The sequence below is a fragment of the Colobus angolensis genome, unplaced genomic scaffold (assembly GCF_000951035.1).
Source record: "Colobus angolensis palliatus isolate OR3802 unplaced genomic scaffold, Cang.pa_1.0 Scaffold178, whole genome shotgun sequence".
Taxonomy (NCBI): domain Eukaryota; kingdom Metazoa; phylum Chordata; class Mammalia; order Primates; family Cercopithecidae; genus Colobus; species Colobus angolensis.
The window spans coordinates 5,365,708-5,380,209 of record NW_012114910.1 but is presented as its reverse complement, the minus strand read 5'-3'; the positions used below and the strand labels follow the sequence as shown (position 1 = coordinate 5,380,209).

Here is a 14,502-nt window from a genome sequence, read left to right as displayed (position 1 = left end):
TCTCTCTCAGTCTCCCAAAGTGCTGGGATTACAGGCGTGAGCCACCGCGCCCGGCCAATAAAACTTTTCAAGATACGCAATGGCAGAAAGAATGGTAATAATCTGGGCCAGGTGCTGTGGCTCATGCTGTAATCCCAGCACTTTGGGAGGCTGAGGCAGGTGGATCACCTGAGGTCAGGAGTTCAAGACCAACCTGGCCAACAGGGGGAAACCCCGTCTCTACTAAAAATACAAAAACTAGCCGGGCATGGTGGCGTGCACCTGTAATTCCAGCTACTCGAGAGGCTGAGGCAGAAGAATCGCTGGAACCTGGGACACAGAGGTTGCAGTGAGTCGAGATTATGCCACTGCACTCCAGCCTGGGAGACAGAGCAAGACTCCATCTCAAATTAAAAAAAAAAAAAAAGACAGAGAGAGAGAGAGCATGGTATAATCTGTTCCCATCAATAACGATCAAGTATCAATAATTATTTGTCACTCCTTCTTCTAGCCCTTAAAAAACTAATGTTTAAAAAGAGAATCTATAATTTAATCCCATTTTTGTAAGACAAAAATTATTGCACTAGAAAAAGGAAGTTTTGACGGACCTACTCCAGAGGTTACCAGGGGTAATCCACACATACTTTGAGTACAGACAGAACACTGACTAGCAGAGGGAGGGGGGTTCAGCCTGGGGCTAAAAGAGAGAGCACATAATTTGTTTTCTTTTAAGACTTGCCAGGAAATGGGGCTTATTTAGGCAATAGATAACGTTTGTGAAATATCTGTAGTAGAAAGATTTCAGCCCTCGGAAAGCTCAGAGGAAGTCAGAGGGGAGTCAGAGGAAGTGGCTGCAGCTGGAGGCAGGGGGATGGCACTTGAGAGGTCCTCCCAGGCCAGGGGTAAAAAGTGACAGGCCAGCCATGGTGGCTCACACCTATCATCCCAGCACTTTGTGAAGCCAAGGTGGGAGGATCACTTAAGCCCAGAAGTTCGAGGTCAGACTAGACAACATAGACTGTCTCTACATGCTTTTTTTTTTTTTAATTAGCTGGGCGTGATGGCACAAGCCGGTAATCCCAGTTACTCGGGAGGCTGAAGTGGGAGGACTGCTTCAGCCAAGGAGGTGGAGGCTTCAGTGAACCATGATTGCACCACCGAACACCAGCTTGGGCAACAGAGTGAGACTCTGTCTCAAAAAGAAATAGCAACAGGGAGCCAATAACCTCTTGCTTCCTCACCCCTCTTTTCTCTTCACAGCCTGCAGCACAAAACTGTGGTCTTCATGTTTGCCCAGGAGCCACAGGAACAGGAGGGGCCCCAGGAGAGGTAGGGCCCGATTTCACCCCAACTCCACGCTCAGTCAGGGACATTCCCCTCTCTGCCCTCCACAGCTGGGCAGTGCCAGTGAACTGCCATGGTGACCTGGACAAATTCACGGAAGAGCGGGAAGTGAGCAGGCTTGGCAAAGGACGCAGCCCCAAAGTGGGAGGGTCCAAAGCCAGACCACCTCTGCCTCTCTTGGTGCCTGAAAGGAGCCCCAGTGTGTAGGAAATAGCATGCCAGGGCAGGAGTTGGGTAGCTGGAGGGGGATGCTGGGAGACTGGAGCCCTTCAGCCTGACCCCAGGGGATTGTCTGGCCTGTAGCTCTGGTCTTGATCGGAACTTCTGGATCCCTTTCGCACAAGGACCCATTAGGGTCCTGGATTGCCCCAGCCCAGCACATGGGCAGAGACTCAGCTCTTCGCTCCCGAAACCCACCCACAATCTCTTCTGTAGAGTCTGAACTACTGAAGGCTCGATTCGAGCTGGGGCTGACATCTCTGAAGCACAGATGAGGAGGAGGATGAGATTAATGATAATAGCAGTCAAGGTTAATTGAGCACTTGCCATGTATGCACCAAGCACCAAACTAAGGCGGTTCACATGCAGTCTCCCAGTGAGAGGCTGTGATTTGTCCAGGGTCACACAACCAGGAAGTGGAGATGCCAAATTGGCACCAAGGTCTGACTGACTCTAGGTGGAGTATAGGGCTCAATGGTGGAAGGCCAGGCTAAGGATGGATTCTGGAGATGGCGGACATGGCCTTTGCTCAGCCTGGCCTTGGTAATGTCCCTCCAGGGCTGCATTTCTTGACAGCCTCACGCTCCAGATGCGCTCTGAACTGCCTCTGAGCTCCCGAAGGATGAGGTACAGTGATGGCCTCCAGCCCTGTGTGTGATTCCAGCCCCTTCCCTTCCCCTGCTCAGAGCCTGCTCCCAAACCTGCGCCCAGGCCCCACGTGCTCCCTGAAGCATGCCTGACCCGCTGTGTCCAGAAGTAAAGGCCTGGCTTCCCTACCTCCTACCTCCCCTGCCCAACCTACCCCGGACAGGGCTCACAAGGCAGCCCCCTCAACCACCTTCTCAAGCCCAGGGGACCCCACTCCCCTTAGCTCCCTGATCCCCAGCAGCTGAGAAGTTGTGGGGACTCTGAAAAGAAGTGAAGGGGAGCACTGGGCCCCTTCTCTCACGATCCTGGGGCCAGGGCGTGGGGGCTCCCACCAGCACTCTTCCTGCCTTCTCTCTTGGTCTGTGTCTGTCCCAATCTCCCTATGTCCCTCTGCCTCTTTCTCTCATTTCTTCCCTCTCTCATTGTATATTTCTGTTTTATCAGTTTACTTATCTGTTATTTCAGTCTTATCTGTCTTCCTCTGATCTGCTCTCTCTCTGAATCTCTGTGTCTTGGTTTCCTTCCGTCTGTGTCTCTGCCCACCCTCTGCCTATATGTGACATCCTATGGGTGTGGTGTGTGTTAGTCCCTCTTTGTCCATCTGTCTGGGTGCCAGATACATCCCAGTCCCTCCTTTCCTGCAAGCCTCTTTTTCTGCCTCTGTGTCTGGGGGGTGGGAAAGCGGCTCCTTCCCGCCTCTGTTCGGCGGGACACGCAGGGCTGTGGTTTTGCCCCTGGGCAGGCTGACACATTGTGGCCTCCAAGCAAAGCACCTAGAGCAGCTCTGCAAGGCTCTGGGAGGAAGCTGCCACCTCGGTCACCTCCACCTCGAGTGAGTGGTTTGTACGTTGGAAGGTGGGTGGGTGGAGCCAATTACAGTGAGTTAGTGTTGGTGTTTGTGTTTGGTTTTTAAGATTTAGATCAGCTGTTCTTTCCCTGCTGAAATCAGAAACCCCTTGGAGAATCTGGTGAAAGTTGTGACTCTTCCTCCCAAAATACAGATCCCCCATGTCTGACACACTCAGAGGCTCACCCCTGGTCCCCCAGAGGTCCATGAACCTCAGAATAAGAACCTAGGGGAGACAACAGCTGCCCACGCAAGATCTGCTGAGATCTGGCCTGGCAGCCCAGGGCTGTGTCCAGTTTCAGGAAGTTGAGTAACTGGAATGCAGGGACCATGCTGCCAGCAACCCACTCCCCACCTGCTGATGTTCTCCCCTCCCTTCTCCCCACCCCCAGCTTCTCAGGCAATGCTCTGGGGGATGAAGGTGCAACCCGGCTGGCTCAGTTGCTCCCAGGACTGGGAGCTCTGCAGTCCTTGAAGTGAGTAACCCGCTAGGCAGAGCCTCTGAGGCTGGGGTGGGGTGGGGCAGGCGGGTGGGGGGGAGTAGGGGGAGCGTTCTCTGTCCCATCCCCATCCTTCCTGGGGTTATTGTAAAGATTAAATCAGAAAATGCATGAAAATTGCCCCTAACACAATGTAAGTGCTCGGTGAAGGATAGCTGATAGATGATTCTTACTCAGAGAGTCTGTGACTCAATAATCCCACTTCTGATTCAAGGTTTCGCTTCTGGAACCTGTCTCTGCAGCTCTGAACAGGCTTTCTGAGGCCACCCTGGGGAGGGCAGGTGTGGGTGCGAAGTATGACTAACGGCTGGCAGCTGTTATTCTGGCCCTGGGGTGCCGGAAGGGGCTGGGGCTGTTAGCTGGGCTACGGTCAGGGTAGGCAGGGAGGGTTTGTACCAGAGAGGACATTCAAGCAGGGTACCCAGGGCTGCCCAGGAGCCCTGAGTACCTGGCAGAGAGTGTGTGGGAGCAATCCCCAAAGTTTGCCTGCAGTGTACCAGAGTTCCTGATCCCTAAATGCCCTCGGTCCTTTTGGCTCACAGAGTGCTCCCTCCTCCCAAGCTCTTCTGGGCCAAAGCCAGAGGAGCCCCGGGGAGAGGTCGCAGGTCCTATATTCCAGGCTGGCTCTGTGACACACGCTTTGCTGTGTGACTTTGGGCAAGTTACATCCCCTCTCTGAGCTCCTGGTTCCCAGTCAGTAGATACATAAATTGCAGGCGTGGCCTCTGTTGGTGGCTACAATCTCTGGAATGAGTGCTGTGGCCTAAGGATCTCCTGCTCACACCCTCTTTTTGTGCAATGCTGGGAAGGAAGGGAGTTGCCTTGGTTCCTGTTCAGGGCCTGCACCTGGGAAGGAAGAAAGGCCTAACCATTGCAGGCAAATTACATGAAGACTGGAGGTTTTAGTACATCCTCATGTGACCTTCTTATTACTCTGGACTTGTGACCTGGTGCTATGAGGGTCCACACTCGCCCTACCCGTGTCCCCGTGGGAGGGGAGTGCAGCATTAAATAGTAAATAGAAAACAATGACAAGTTGACCCTGAAAGAAAGGAGACGCTTTGTTTCTGCTTTCTGAACAAGAGACCCCACATTTTCATTTTGTACTGGGCACCACCCCTCCCTTATCAGGTGGAGAAAACGAGGCCCAGCTCCAGCCAGAAAGCACTCCTCAGATCCATCACAAACCTGGGTTCCCATCTCAGCTTTGTCACCAACATGTCTCATAACCTTGGGCGAGACCTTGCTTCTCTCTGGGACTCTGTTTCCCCATCTGCACCAGGAGGACTTGAGAGGGGCGCTCTCTGACCATCTTGGGTTCAGTGGGTTCTGTCATCTAGGACCAGGGAGCCCTCCCCTGCCCTGTGCCCTGACCACAAAGAGGATGTGTTTGGGTCCTGAGTGACCTCCATTGTGCCACTTCTGTGATCCCCAGCCTCAGTGAGAACGGTTTGTCCCTGGATGCTGTGTTGGGTTTAGCTCGGTGCTTCTCCACTCTGCAGTGGCTCTTCCACTTAGACATCAGGTGAGCGTGCCTCTCCGCCCCCAGCCCTGCCTCTGTCCCCCATCCCACAGGCCATCTGCTCCCACGTGAGCCCCTCATCCATCAAGTTCATGCTGAACTATCATCCTTAGCACCTTGGGTAGTATCAGATCCAGAGAGCATGTGATGGGTGTCCACTGAATGAATGAATGATCAAGTGAATGAAAAAGTATGGCCTCATGGATGCTCAAATTTCTCCAAATCCACCATTAGAGAGTTCACTGACTCTGCCTCACTCATTCTTTGGATTGTCCTCGGAGACTTTTAAGAAATCTGGGGGCCAAGCACTATGGCTCACCCCTGTAATCCCAGCATTTTGGGAGGCCAAGGTAGGAGGATCACTTGATCCTAGGAGTTTGAGACCAGCCTGGACAACAGAGTGAGACCCACCCCCACCTCTATAGAAACTTTTAAAATTAGCCAAGCATGATGGCATGTACCTAGTTGGGAGGCTGAGGTGAGAGGATTGCTTAGGCCCAGGAGATTGAAGCTGCAGTGAGTTGTGATCACACCATTGCACTCCAGCCTGGGCAACAGAGCGAGACTCTGTCTCGAAGAAAAAAAAATGGCAGACACAATGGCTCACATCTGTAATTCCAGCACTTTGGGAGGCTAAGGCAGGAGGATCGTTTGAGCCCTGGAGTTTGAGACCAGCCTGCTCAACATGGCAAAACTCCATCTCTACAAAAAACACAAAAATTAGACAGTCATCTTGGGGCGTGCCTGTAGTCCCAGCTACTTGGGAGGCTGAGGCGGTAGGATCAGTTGAGGCTGGGGAAGGTTGAGGCTGCAGTGAGCCATGACTGCACCACTGCACTCCAGCCTGGGCAATACAGCGAGACCCTTTCTTCGAAACAACAACAAAGAAGAATTTCTTACCTCATTGTTCATTGTGAGAATCAAATGAGAAATGTCAGTGGTGTGTTTTGCACATGCCTTGATACGTGTAATTGTTGCTTAATCTGTTTCTTGTTTGCTGAGAAAGCAGGCCACCCCAGGCCCTCCTTGCCCTGACCAGTCTGGGTTCTTGCCACTACCAGGGAAGTTGGTCTTTGCCCATTTTCAAACTGCTGCCTCCTCTCTGCTTCCAGCTTTGAGAGCCAACATATCCTCCTGAGAGGTGACAAGACAGGCAGGTGAGAAGGGAATGCTCAGGGGTGGGGGAGTCCCCTCCCACTCTGGTCCCCATCTGCTGCAGGTCCCCCACCCCCCAGACCCATGCTAACCACTCAGTCCTCAGTTAAACCACCCAGGTGGGGCACACTAGGTTTAATCACCACTTCAGTAACCACCGCCCCCTCCCCCGCTGCCCTGTAAATTGTCAGTAATCAACTGCCCTGCTTTCCCCTTGGAAGGAGGCAATGCAGATGGGAGGAAGGGAGGGATATGGTTGGGAGAGGTACCAGAGCAGAGCAGGTGCCAGCAGATTGCTGCTGTGTGGGAGGAGACAGGAGAATATTTGTGCTTTTGCCTTTCGGGGAATTTTGTACACTCACCCCTTCATACATGTCACTGCCCTTTCACGCTCTGAAGGCAGGGGCCGTTGGTGCTCTGAAAAAAAAAGTTTCCATGTCTTCGCAGTAAACAACCAATACCAGTTTAGCTCTTCATGATGTTCCCGGCTGCCCTCTAGTGGGATCAGGCCTCTCGGCCTCAGCTGGGAGCAGTGGCAGAAGACAGGGTGGGCCCAAGTGCAGCTGGCTGGGCAGACAGAATCCACAGCTAATGTGTCAAGAAAAGGCACTGCCACACAGGTGGGCTGTCAGGAGCCAGGGGTGGCTCAAGCCTGGGTGGTCCTGCTTCCCAGGATAGGATCTCTGTTTCTGGGGAACTCCCGGGTTCTTGAAGCCCAAAGAACTGACATACAGGGAGGCAGAAGTCACATGATGCCAAGCAATGGTCAGAGAGGCTCTGTCTTGGATCCTCCTGCCTGCTCACCTGGACAGGAACGAGCTGCTGGCTTTTCTAACTCGGGCTTCCCTTCCCTGAGCCTCAGTTTTCCCGTCTGAACAATGAGGGACTGAACTAGGATCGAGTGACTTCGTTGTCTCTGAGATGCCTTCCAGCCCTGACTTTCCAAGTCTGGGAGTCCAATGCGGGTGATCTGAGCTCTCCTTTCTAAACAATCCTCGTCCTAGGGGTATATGGGCTGGCCTGGGGGTCCGTGGGGGTGATCTGAACTCTCCTTTCTAAACGATCCCCCTCCTAGGGATATATGGGCCACTGGATCTTCGCCAGACTTCCCAGCTGGAGCCGAGTTCTTGGGGTTCCGCCGGCGCTGCATCCCCAGGAGCCTCCGGTACTGTCCCAGCACTTCTTGTTTGGGGGTAACCACAACAGGGATGAGGCGTCAGAGGGGTCAGAGCTGGCAGGGGCTAGGGCTGGGGATTGGGATAGAGGGAAGAGAGGGAGTTTAAGAGAAGAGGAAAAGAAAGAGTGGTGGGTGTGAGGGGTGCTGGGAGTGGGGGGGCTCTGGGCCCTGAGGGGCAGCTCAGCTGGCCCATGCCCCGCATTCTCCTTGGAGAGAAGATTCCACATTTCTGTGAAGCAAACAGAGCAGCTCAGCCACTCCCTGCCTGGGGTCTCCATCTGCTCTAGGGAACACCCATTTTCCAGAAAGAAAGGGGTTGGCCTCTCTCCCCACAAATGCACTCCCCATCTGCAAGCTCTGCCATAAGAGGCTGTGAGACCCTGACTTGGCCCCACCTCTCTCTAGGCCTCCAGGAAAGTGGAGGCAAGTGACGCCCTGGGAAGGACATTTCAATTGCACTTTTAGCCCCAGGGCAATGGGGAGCCACAGAGGGTAACAGGGAGAGGCGTGGTCAGATTTGCAGTGTTAAAATGTGAGACACTCGCGGGGCGGAGAGGGATTGCAGGGAGGCAAGAGTGGAAGCCCAGAGGGTGTTAAATGGTCAAGGTGAATGAGGATGGTGGCCTGGGCTCTGGAGGGGGCGGTGGGGAGGACTTGGAGAGTCACTGACAAGGGCGGCTGGGAACTCAGGGTCCTGCACTGTTGCTGTCAGGGCAAGAGGAATGGGGGCTGCAGGGGAGATTCGGGAGGGTAGCGAGTGCCCCACAGGGGAAGGGGCCTGTGGCCTCCCACTTAGAGTGAGGGATGATAGGAGAAGGAGAGAGCCCCTGGGGCTAGCCAGGGACCCTGGGCTTTCTCTGATCCCCTGCCCTGCCCATTGCCCCTTTGCAGCCTCAGTGAGTGTCCTCTGGAGCCCCCAAGCCTCGCCCACCTCTGTGCCACTCTGAGGGAGTGCCCAGGACCCCTGGAACTCCAGTAAGTAACGAGGACACAGCCCCAGAGGGCGCCATGTGGGGATCTGCCCAGTGACCTGGGAGGGGGCTTCCTGGTTAGAAGCCAGGTGAGTCTTTCTTGGTTTCTTCCCACCAGCTCTGCCCCACGAGAGTCCCCTGGCCTTTGGTAGAAACTTGGCTGTTTCTCGGCAGCCCCCAGCCTTAGGCAGCACATGTCTCCCACTGGGAGATGTTGCGCTGGTCTGGGGAAGCCTTCACCTGCACCATCCACTCAACTCAGGGCACCTGGGAGCCCTGTCTACCTCCGACCCCACCCCTGGAGCCTCACCCGGGCCCTCACTTGGACCCGCCACCATGGCTGGAGCGTAGCACTTCTGAAAGCCCTTCCTCAAGGCACCCCCTCTCTCTGTGGGGTTATCACCTCACTCACCCCAGAACACCTGGGTCTGGGACCAGAGACTGGACCTGGAATCAGGACTCTTGGCTCAAAAGGGCTTTAACTCCCCGGGCCTCAGCTTCCTCATCTGCACAGTGGCTGGTCAGCCTTTCCTTTTATTGTCATTGTGGTGATTCTATTACAGTAATTACCTTAAAATAAAGAAATCCAAGACAAAACCTGCCTCACCTAAACAACCTCTTCTCTCATCAAATCCATGTTGTCATGTGTCCACAGGACCGTCTATTCCTTGTCTATTTGCATATTCAGTTTCTACCTGTTTGCCATAATCGACTAGCTGCATTCTATAGTTTCATGCACTGTGTTTTCATAGCATTTGTGTTTTCCATTTTGCTTCAGTCTTTTTTCTTGCTTTCCAGCCCCATCTCAAATGCCCTTCCAGCGCTTCCAACCAGATAATCCAGTTTGACCCCCTGGAGTGTGGCCTTCCCATGTCCTTCTCCAGGTTCAAACACATAACCATAAAATCATTATCACACCTACACTGTGTTTTTTTTCTGAGACAGAGTTTTGCTCTTGTTGCCCAGGCTGGAGTGCAATGGCACGATCTCGGCTTGCTGCCACCTCTGCCTCCTGGGTTCAAGTGATTCTCCTGCCTCAGCCTCCTGAGTAGCTGGGATTATAGGCGCGTGCCATCACACCTGGTTAATTTTTGTATTTTTAGTAGAGACAGGGTTTCATCATGTTGGCCAGGCTGGTCTCAAACTCCTGACCTCAAGTGATCCACCTGCCTGAGCCTCCCAAAGTGTTGGGATTACAGGCGTGCGCCACTGCGCCTGGCCCAGACCTACCCTATTAATGGTAATTCCTTAAAGTCATCCAATGGTCAGTGGTCCCTGATTGTCTCTTACTTGTTTTCACAGAGTGTATACTGATGCCTTTTAATACTAAATTGCCACAGTATAGGACGAGCTGCAAGTTATTCCACCACACCCTTCCAGAGTCTAGATCGGGGTGTCCAATCTTTTGGCTTCCCTGGGCCACATCGGAAGAATAAAAAGAATTGTCTTGGGCCACACATAAAATACACTAACACTAGTGATAGCTGATGTGCTAAAAAAAAGATTTGAAAAAACACCAAAAAAAAAATCATAGTGTTTTAAGAAAGTTTACGAATTTTTGTTAGGCCGTATTCAAAGCCATCCTGGGCTGCATGTAGCAGGCCATGTGGGCTGGACAAGCTTGGTCTAGATTGAGATCCAAACTGCTTCTAGGTGTTGTATTTTATTTTGTGTAGCACTGCAGTCAGTGCTACAAAAAGCACTCTTACATGATTTGACTGTTAAGTACCTATTGTATACCAAGCACTGGACCACATCCTGGGAACATGAGGAGACTGGGATGCAGGCTCTTCTGGCCAAGGCAAACCACCTGCAGAGGAAGCTTCATATAAAAAGCCCACTGGGGGCCTAATGCGGTGGCTCACACCTGTAATCCCAGCCCTTTGGGAGGCCAAGATGGGTGGATCATGAGGTCAGGAGTTCAAGACTAGCCTGGCCAACATAGTGAAACCCCATCTCTGCTAAAAATACAAAAATTAGCTGGGCATGGTGTCGCACACCTGTAATCCCAGTTACTTGGGAGGCTGAGGCAGGAGACTCGCTTGAACCCGGAAGGCAGAGATTGTGGTGGGCTGAGATCGTGCCATTGTACTCCAGCCTGGGCAACAGAGCAAGACTCCATCTCAAAAGAATAAATACATAAATAAATAAAGCCCACTGGCAGTGCTGGGTGGTTTGAGCACAGGTGGGAGTTTCAGGGCCCCCTCCGTCACCTGTGGTTCGAGAAAGTGCAATAGTGAATATGAAAGCACTTTACCAACTGTAGAGTACTGCGATCACTTGCAGGATTATTATTATAAATAGTCATCAAGGTACTCAATGCTGAAGTCCAGTAACTAACCAGCTGTGTGCTGGGGTTCCACCGGGGAAGCCAGGGAAGATAGATAGTGGGGCTCCATCCCCACCCCCTGAATTCAAGCACTGCAGGTCCACTTTGCCTGTGTACATACGGGCATATCATGTGGGATGTGGTAAAGAGTAAAGATTCCATTGCTTAAAAAATAAATAAATAAATAAAAGGAGGGTGTAAGCACCTCCTTTGCCAACGAGAACCCATGGTGTATTTGGGGTCTGGTGGGACGCTATACGGGAGGTGTTTCTGGAAAGACCACCCCTCAATGAAGGCCCTGGTCCTGACTGTGCCTCAGCAGCCTATGCCCAGTCCCTGGGGCAGAAAGAATAGAGTTGGGCTTCCAGCCTGGGCCCTGGCAGAGGCTCCAACATGAGGCTTCCAGCCCCAGGACCACAGACTGCTCCTCCCGCCCTACCCTGCCCCCCAGCTCACCAAGCCAGTTGATGTGGGGTCCCTGCACTCCATGCCTCCCCTCCAACCAGCCAGAGGAGAAAGCAGCGGAGATGGGCCAGGCTCTTGGAGGCCCCGGAGAGGGGAGAGGGCAGCCTGCAGAGGATGAAGGAACAGAAGGAGAGGAAGGGGAAGGTGGAGAAGGCAGCAGGAGAACATAGTAGAGGTCTGTGGGGTCGGGAAGTGGCTCCAGGCCCCCCAGGAAGGGGCTGTATGTAAACCCCAGGGCGCTCAGAGTCTTGAGTCGACCTGGTCCTCCATCTAAAGCAGAGACAGCAAGGCAGGTATCTGGAGTTTCTCCTAAATGCACTGGGTTCTGACAAATTATCTGGACAATGGTGAGCTGGTTGGTCTGGTGTTAGTGGGCAACTAGAGACCCGAGCCAGTCCCTGTCTCCTTTGCTGACCTGTTGTATGCTGAATTTCCATTGTCATATCCACTCATCTGGGTTGAGGCAGCATTGTTTTCTTTTCTTTTCTCTTTTTTTTTTTCTTTTTTGAGATGGAGACTCTGTCACTCAGGCTGGAGTGCAGTGGTGTGATCTTGGCTCACTGCAACCTCTGCCTCCCAGGTTCAAGCGATTCCCATGCCCCAGCCTCCAGAGTAGCTAGGACTACAGGTGCATACCACCACGCCTGGCTAATTTTTTGTATTTCTTTTAGTAGAGGTGGAATTTTGCCATGTTGCCCAGGCTGGTCCCGAACTCCTGACCTCAGGTGATCCACCCACCCCAGCCTCCCAAAGTGCTGGGATTACAGGCATGAGCCACCGTGCCCAGCCACATTCTTTTCTTAACAAACATGTTTTGCAGAACACTGACCTTCATAACCCTAAAAAATTAATTCTGCTAGTCCATTTAGTTTGGGGAAAAGTCTGCTGTAGCTCCTTGGAAACTCATAATGCACAGCAGCCTATCACAGCCTCAGAGAAGCCCTGCAGCAAACAAAACCATTTAATTTGGCTTAACCCCGTATTTTCCAAACTTACAAGACCTTCCTCTTCTTCCAGCCCCACGGATAACCCATGGACCCAGTGCTGGGAGAGAATGTTTCAGGTGACCCTGGTTAGGTCCCATCTCCAGAAGGCTCTGGCTGTGAGGCCGTGCTTCCTGCTTTCCTGGAAGGTTTCCCCCACCTCATCCACATGCTTGGTTTCACAGATTGTCCTGCGAGTTCCTGAGTGACCAGAGCCTGGAGACTCTGCTGGACTGCCTCCCTCGACTCCCTCAGCTGAGCCTGCTGCAGTAAGACGAGAGTTTTTCCTATTTCCCAGTTCCTTGTGCTCATGTCCCTAAGGCTCCTCCATGGCAAAGCTGTACCTGCCCTCTAACCCCTCAACTCCCCTTTACCCCCTCCAACCCCCCTACCCGCTCCATTCTTCCCTTAGATTGTTTTCTCATTTTACCCAGCACAACTGGGGACTCAAATCTGCTTCCAGTTCCACTCTAATACTTTGTCAACCTCAGGAGACATCATTTGCCTCCTCTGCATCCCAGTTTCCTCATCTGACAAATGGGATTAATATTCTCCACCCGTTCCCCCAGGGTTGGGACTCAAATAAGTTGTTCTAAAATCATCTTAAGAAATGGAAGATCTGTGACAAATGAGCTGTCCTACTTCTCCCCACCCACGGGAAGGTCACCCACTCGTAGAAAGGGGCTGTACAGATGTAGGTCCTGTATATATCACACACTCTGTTTTTTAAAGATCACTATCAAACTCTGCAAAAAAGGAATTTAAGCAGCATCCCCCAAGGTATTAAAACTATCTTCTAATTTCAGCTCAGACTGGTTAGAACTTTAAAAGGATTTAGGCCGGGTGCGGTGGCTCATGCCTATAATCCCAGCACTTTGGGAGGCCGAGGCAGGCGGATCGAGGTCAGGAGTTTGAGACCAGCCTGGCCAATGTGGTGAAATCCCGTCTCTACTAAAAATACTAAAATTAGCCAGGCGTGGTGGTGGGTGCCCGTAATCCCAGCTACTTGGAAGGCTGAGGCAGGAGAATTGCTTGAACCTGGGAGGCAGAGGTTGCAGTGAGCCGAGATCGCACCATTGCACTCCAGCTTGGGCGACAAGAGCGAAACTCCATCTCAAAAAAGAAAAAAAGAAAAGAAAAAGAAAAAAAGTTTTAGAAGAAAAAGAAAAAAGTAACTTTCTTACTTTAAACATTCTTCTAGTGGTGGGGAAAGCAGCTGCAGCTGAGATGAAAAAGTACAACAGGAAAGTAAATCATAATGTCAATAACATCAGTGCAAAGGCTGGGGCTCTCTGGAATGCCTAAGATGGCTCACATCACCTCCAGGATCTCGCTTATGCTTGGGTTTTATCTGGGAGGGAGGGAGGAGACGTGACCACATTCCAGGGGTAAGTATAGCCCAGCTCACAGCACCCCATGTAATAGTCCAGTATAGCCCAGCTCACAGCACCCTGTAATAGTCCCCCCTGCCTGGAAAGAATGAGTCAGAAAGGACTCCTTTGGACATAAAAGGTGGCAGGTTAAAATTGAACAGGCTGTTAACCTCAGACCAGAGAGGAACTTCTCTTTGCCTAAGTCACACAGCTTCACCCCGACTCCTTGTCTGCCTTTGGAGTGGGGTGGTCAGCCTGACCCCTTGCCAGGGTTTAAACTTTATAGTACTCAGCCTGTAGTGCTTGTGCCTCTACTGTGGGCCAGGCACTGTGTGAGGGGCTGGAGACACGGCAGAAAAAGTTGACTATGTCCTTATCTTCTTGGAGCTCATCTTACAGTAGTGGGAGCTGAAAAATAAAGTAAAATAAGATGAACTTAGCCAGTTATAAGGGAATTTTCTCGGGATGTGGTGAAGAGTGGCTGGAGAGGTGATTTAGATGATGGCAGAAGCCATCGGGGAACGTCTCTGAGGAGGGATGCTGAGCTGGGACCTAAAGGAAGAGAGAGAGCTCACCTTGTGGAGAGCAGGGAACTGCATTCTAGGCAGAGGGAACGGCATGTGTGAGGCCCTAAGGTATGATTAAGCTTGGTGAGCTCCAGGAACAGCGCACAACCAATGCAGTGAGAGCACAGTGGCTGGCAGGGACAGTCCGAGGAGAGGAGGAAGAGAGAGATGAGTTCAGATTGGGTCGCACAGGGCCTGGCACCCATGGGAAGAGTTTAGACTTTTGTTCCTGGGAACATGAAAGGGAGAGGAATAATTTGGGTTTTCTTTCTTTCTTTTTCATGGGGGAGGGTGGGGACAGGGTCTCACACTGTCACCCAGGCTGGAGTGCAATGGCGCAATCTCAGCTCACTGCAACCTCCGCCTCCCAGGTTCAGGAAATTCTTGTGCCTCAGCCTCCCAAGTAGCTGGGATTACAGGCATG

At 52.2% G+C, this 14,502-nt stretch overlaps 1 protein-coding gene across 1 annotated transcript in view; it reads left to right on the top strand.

Moving 5' to 3' along the window:
- The window catches only part of NLRC5 (NLR family, CARD domain containing 5), an 83,667-nt gene that overhangs the window by 36,203 nt on the left and 32,962 nt on the right, over nt 1–14,502 (top strand). Inside the window, exons 16-24 of the mRNA XM_011938862.1 lie at nt 1,240–1,308; nt 2,101–2,169; nt 2,933–3,022; nt 3,430–3,513; nt 4,973–5,062; nt 6,172–6,216; nt 7,290–7,379; nt 8,283–8,366; nt 12,325–12,408. Of these exons, the coding sequence (XP_011794252.1) occupies nt 1,240–1,308; nt 2,101–2,169; nt 2,933–3,022; nt 3,430–3,513; nt 4,973–5,062; nt 6,172–6,216; nt 7,290–7,379; nt 8,283–8,366; nt 12,325–12,408 (705 nt within the window). The remainder of the gene's footprint in view (nt 1–1,239; nt 1,309–2,100; nt 2,170–2,932; nt 3,023–3,429; nt 3,514–4,972; nt 5,063–6,171; nt 6,217–7,289; nt 7,380–8,282; nt 8,367–12,324; nt 12,409–14,502) is intronic.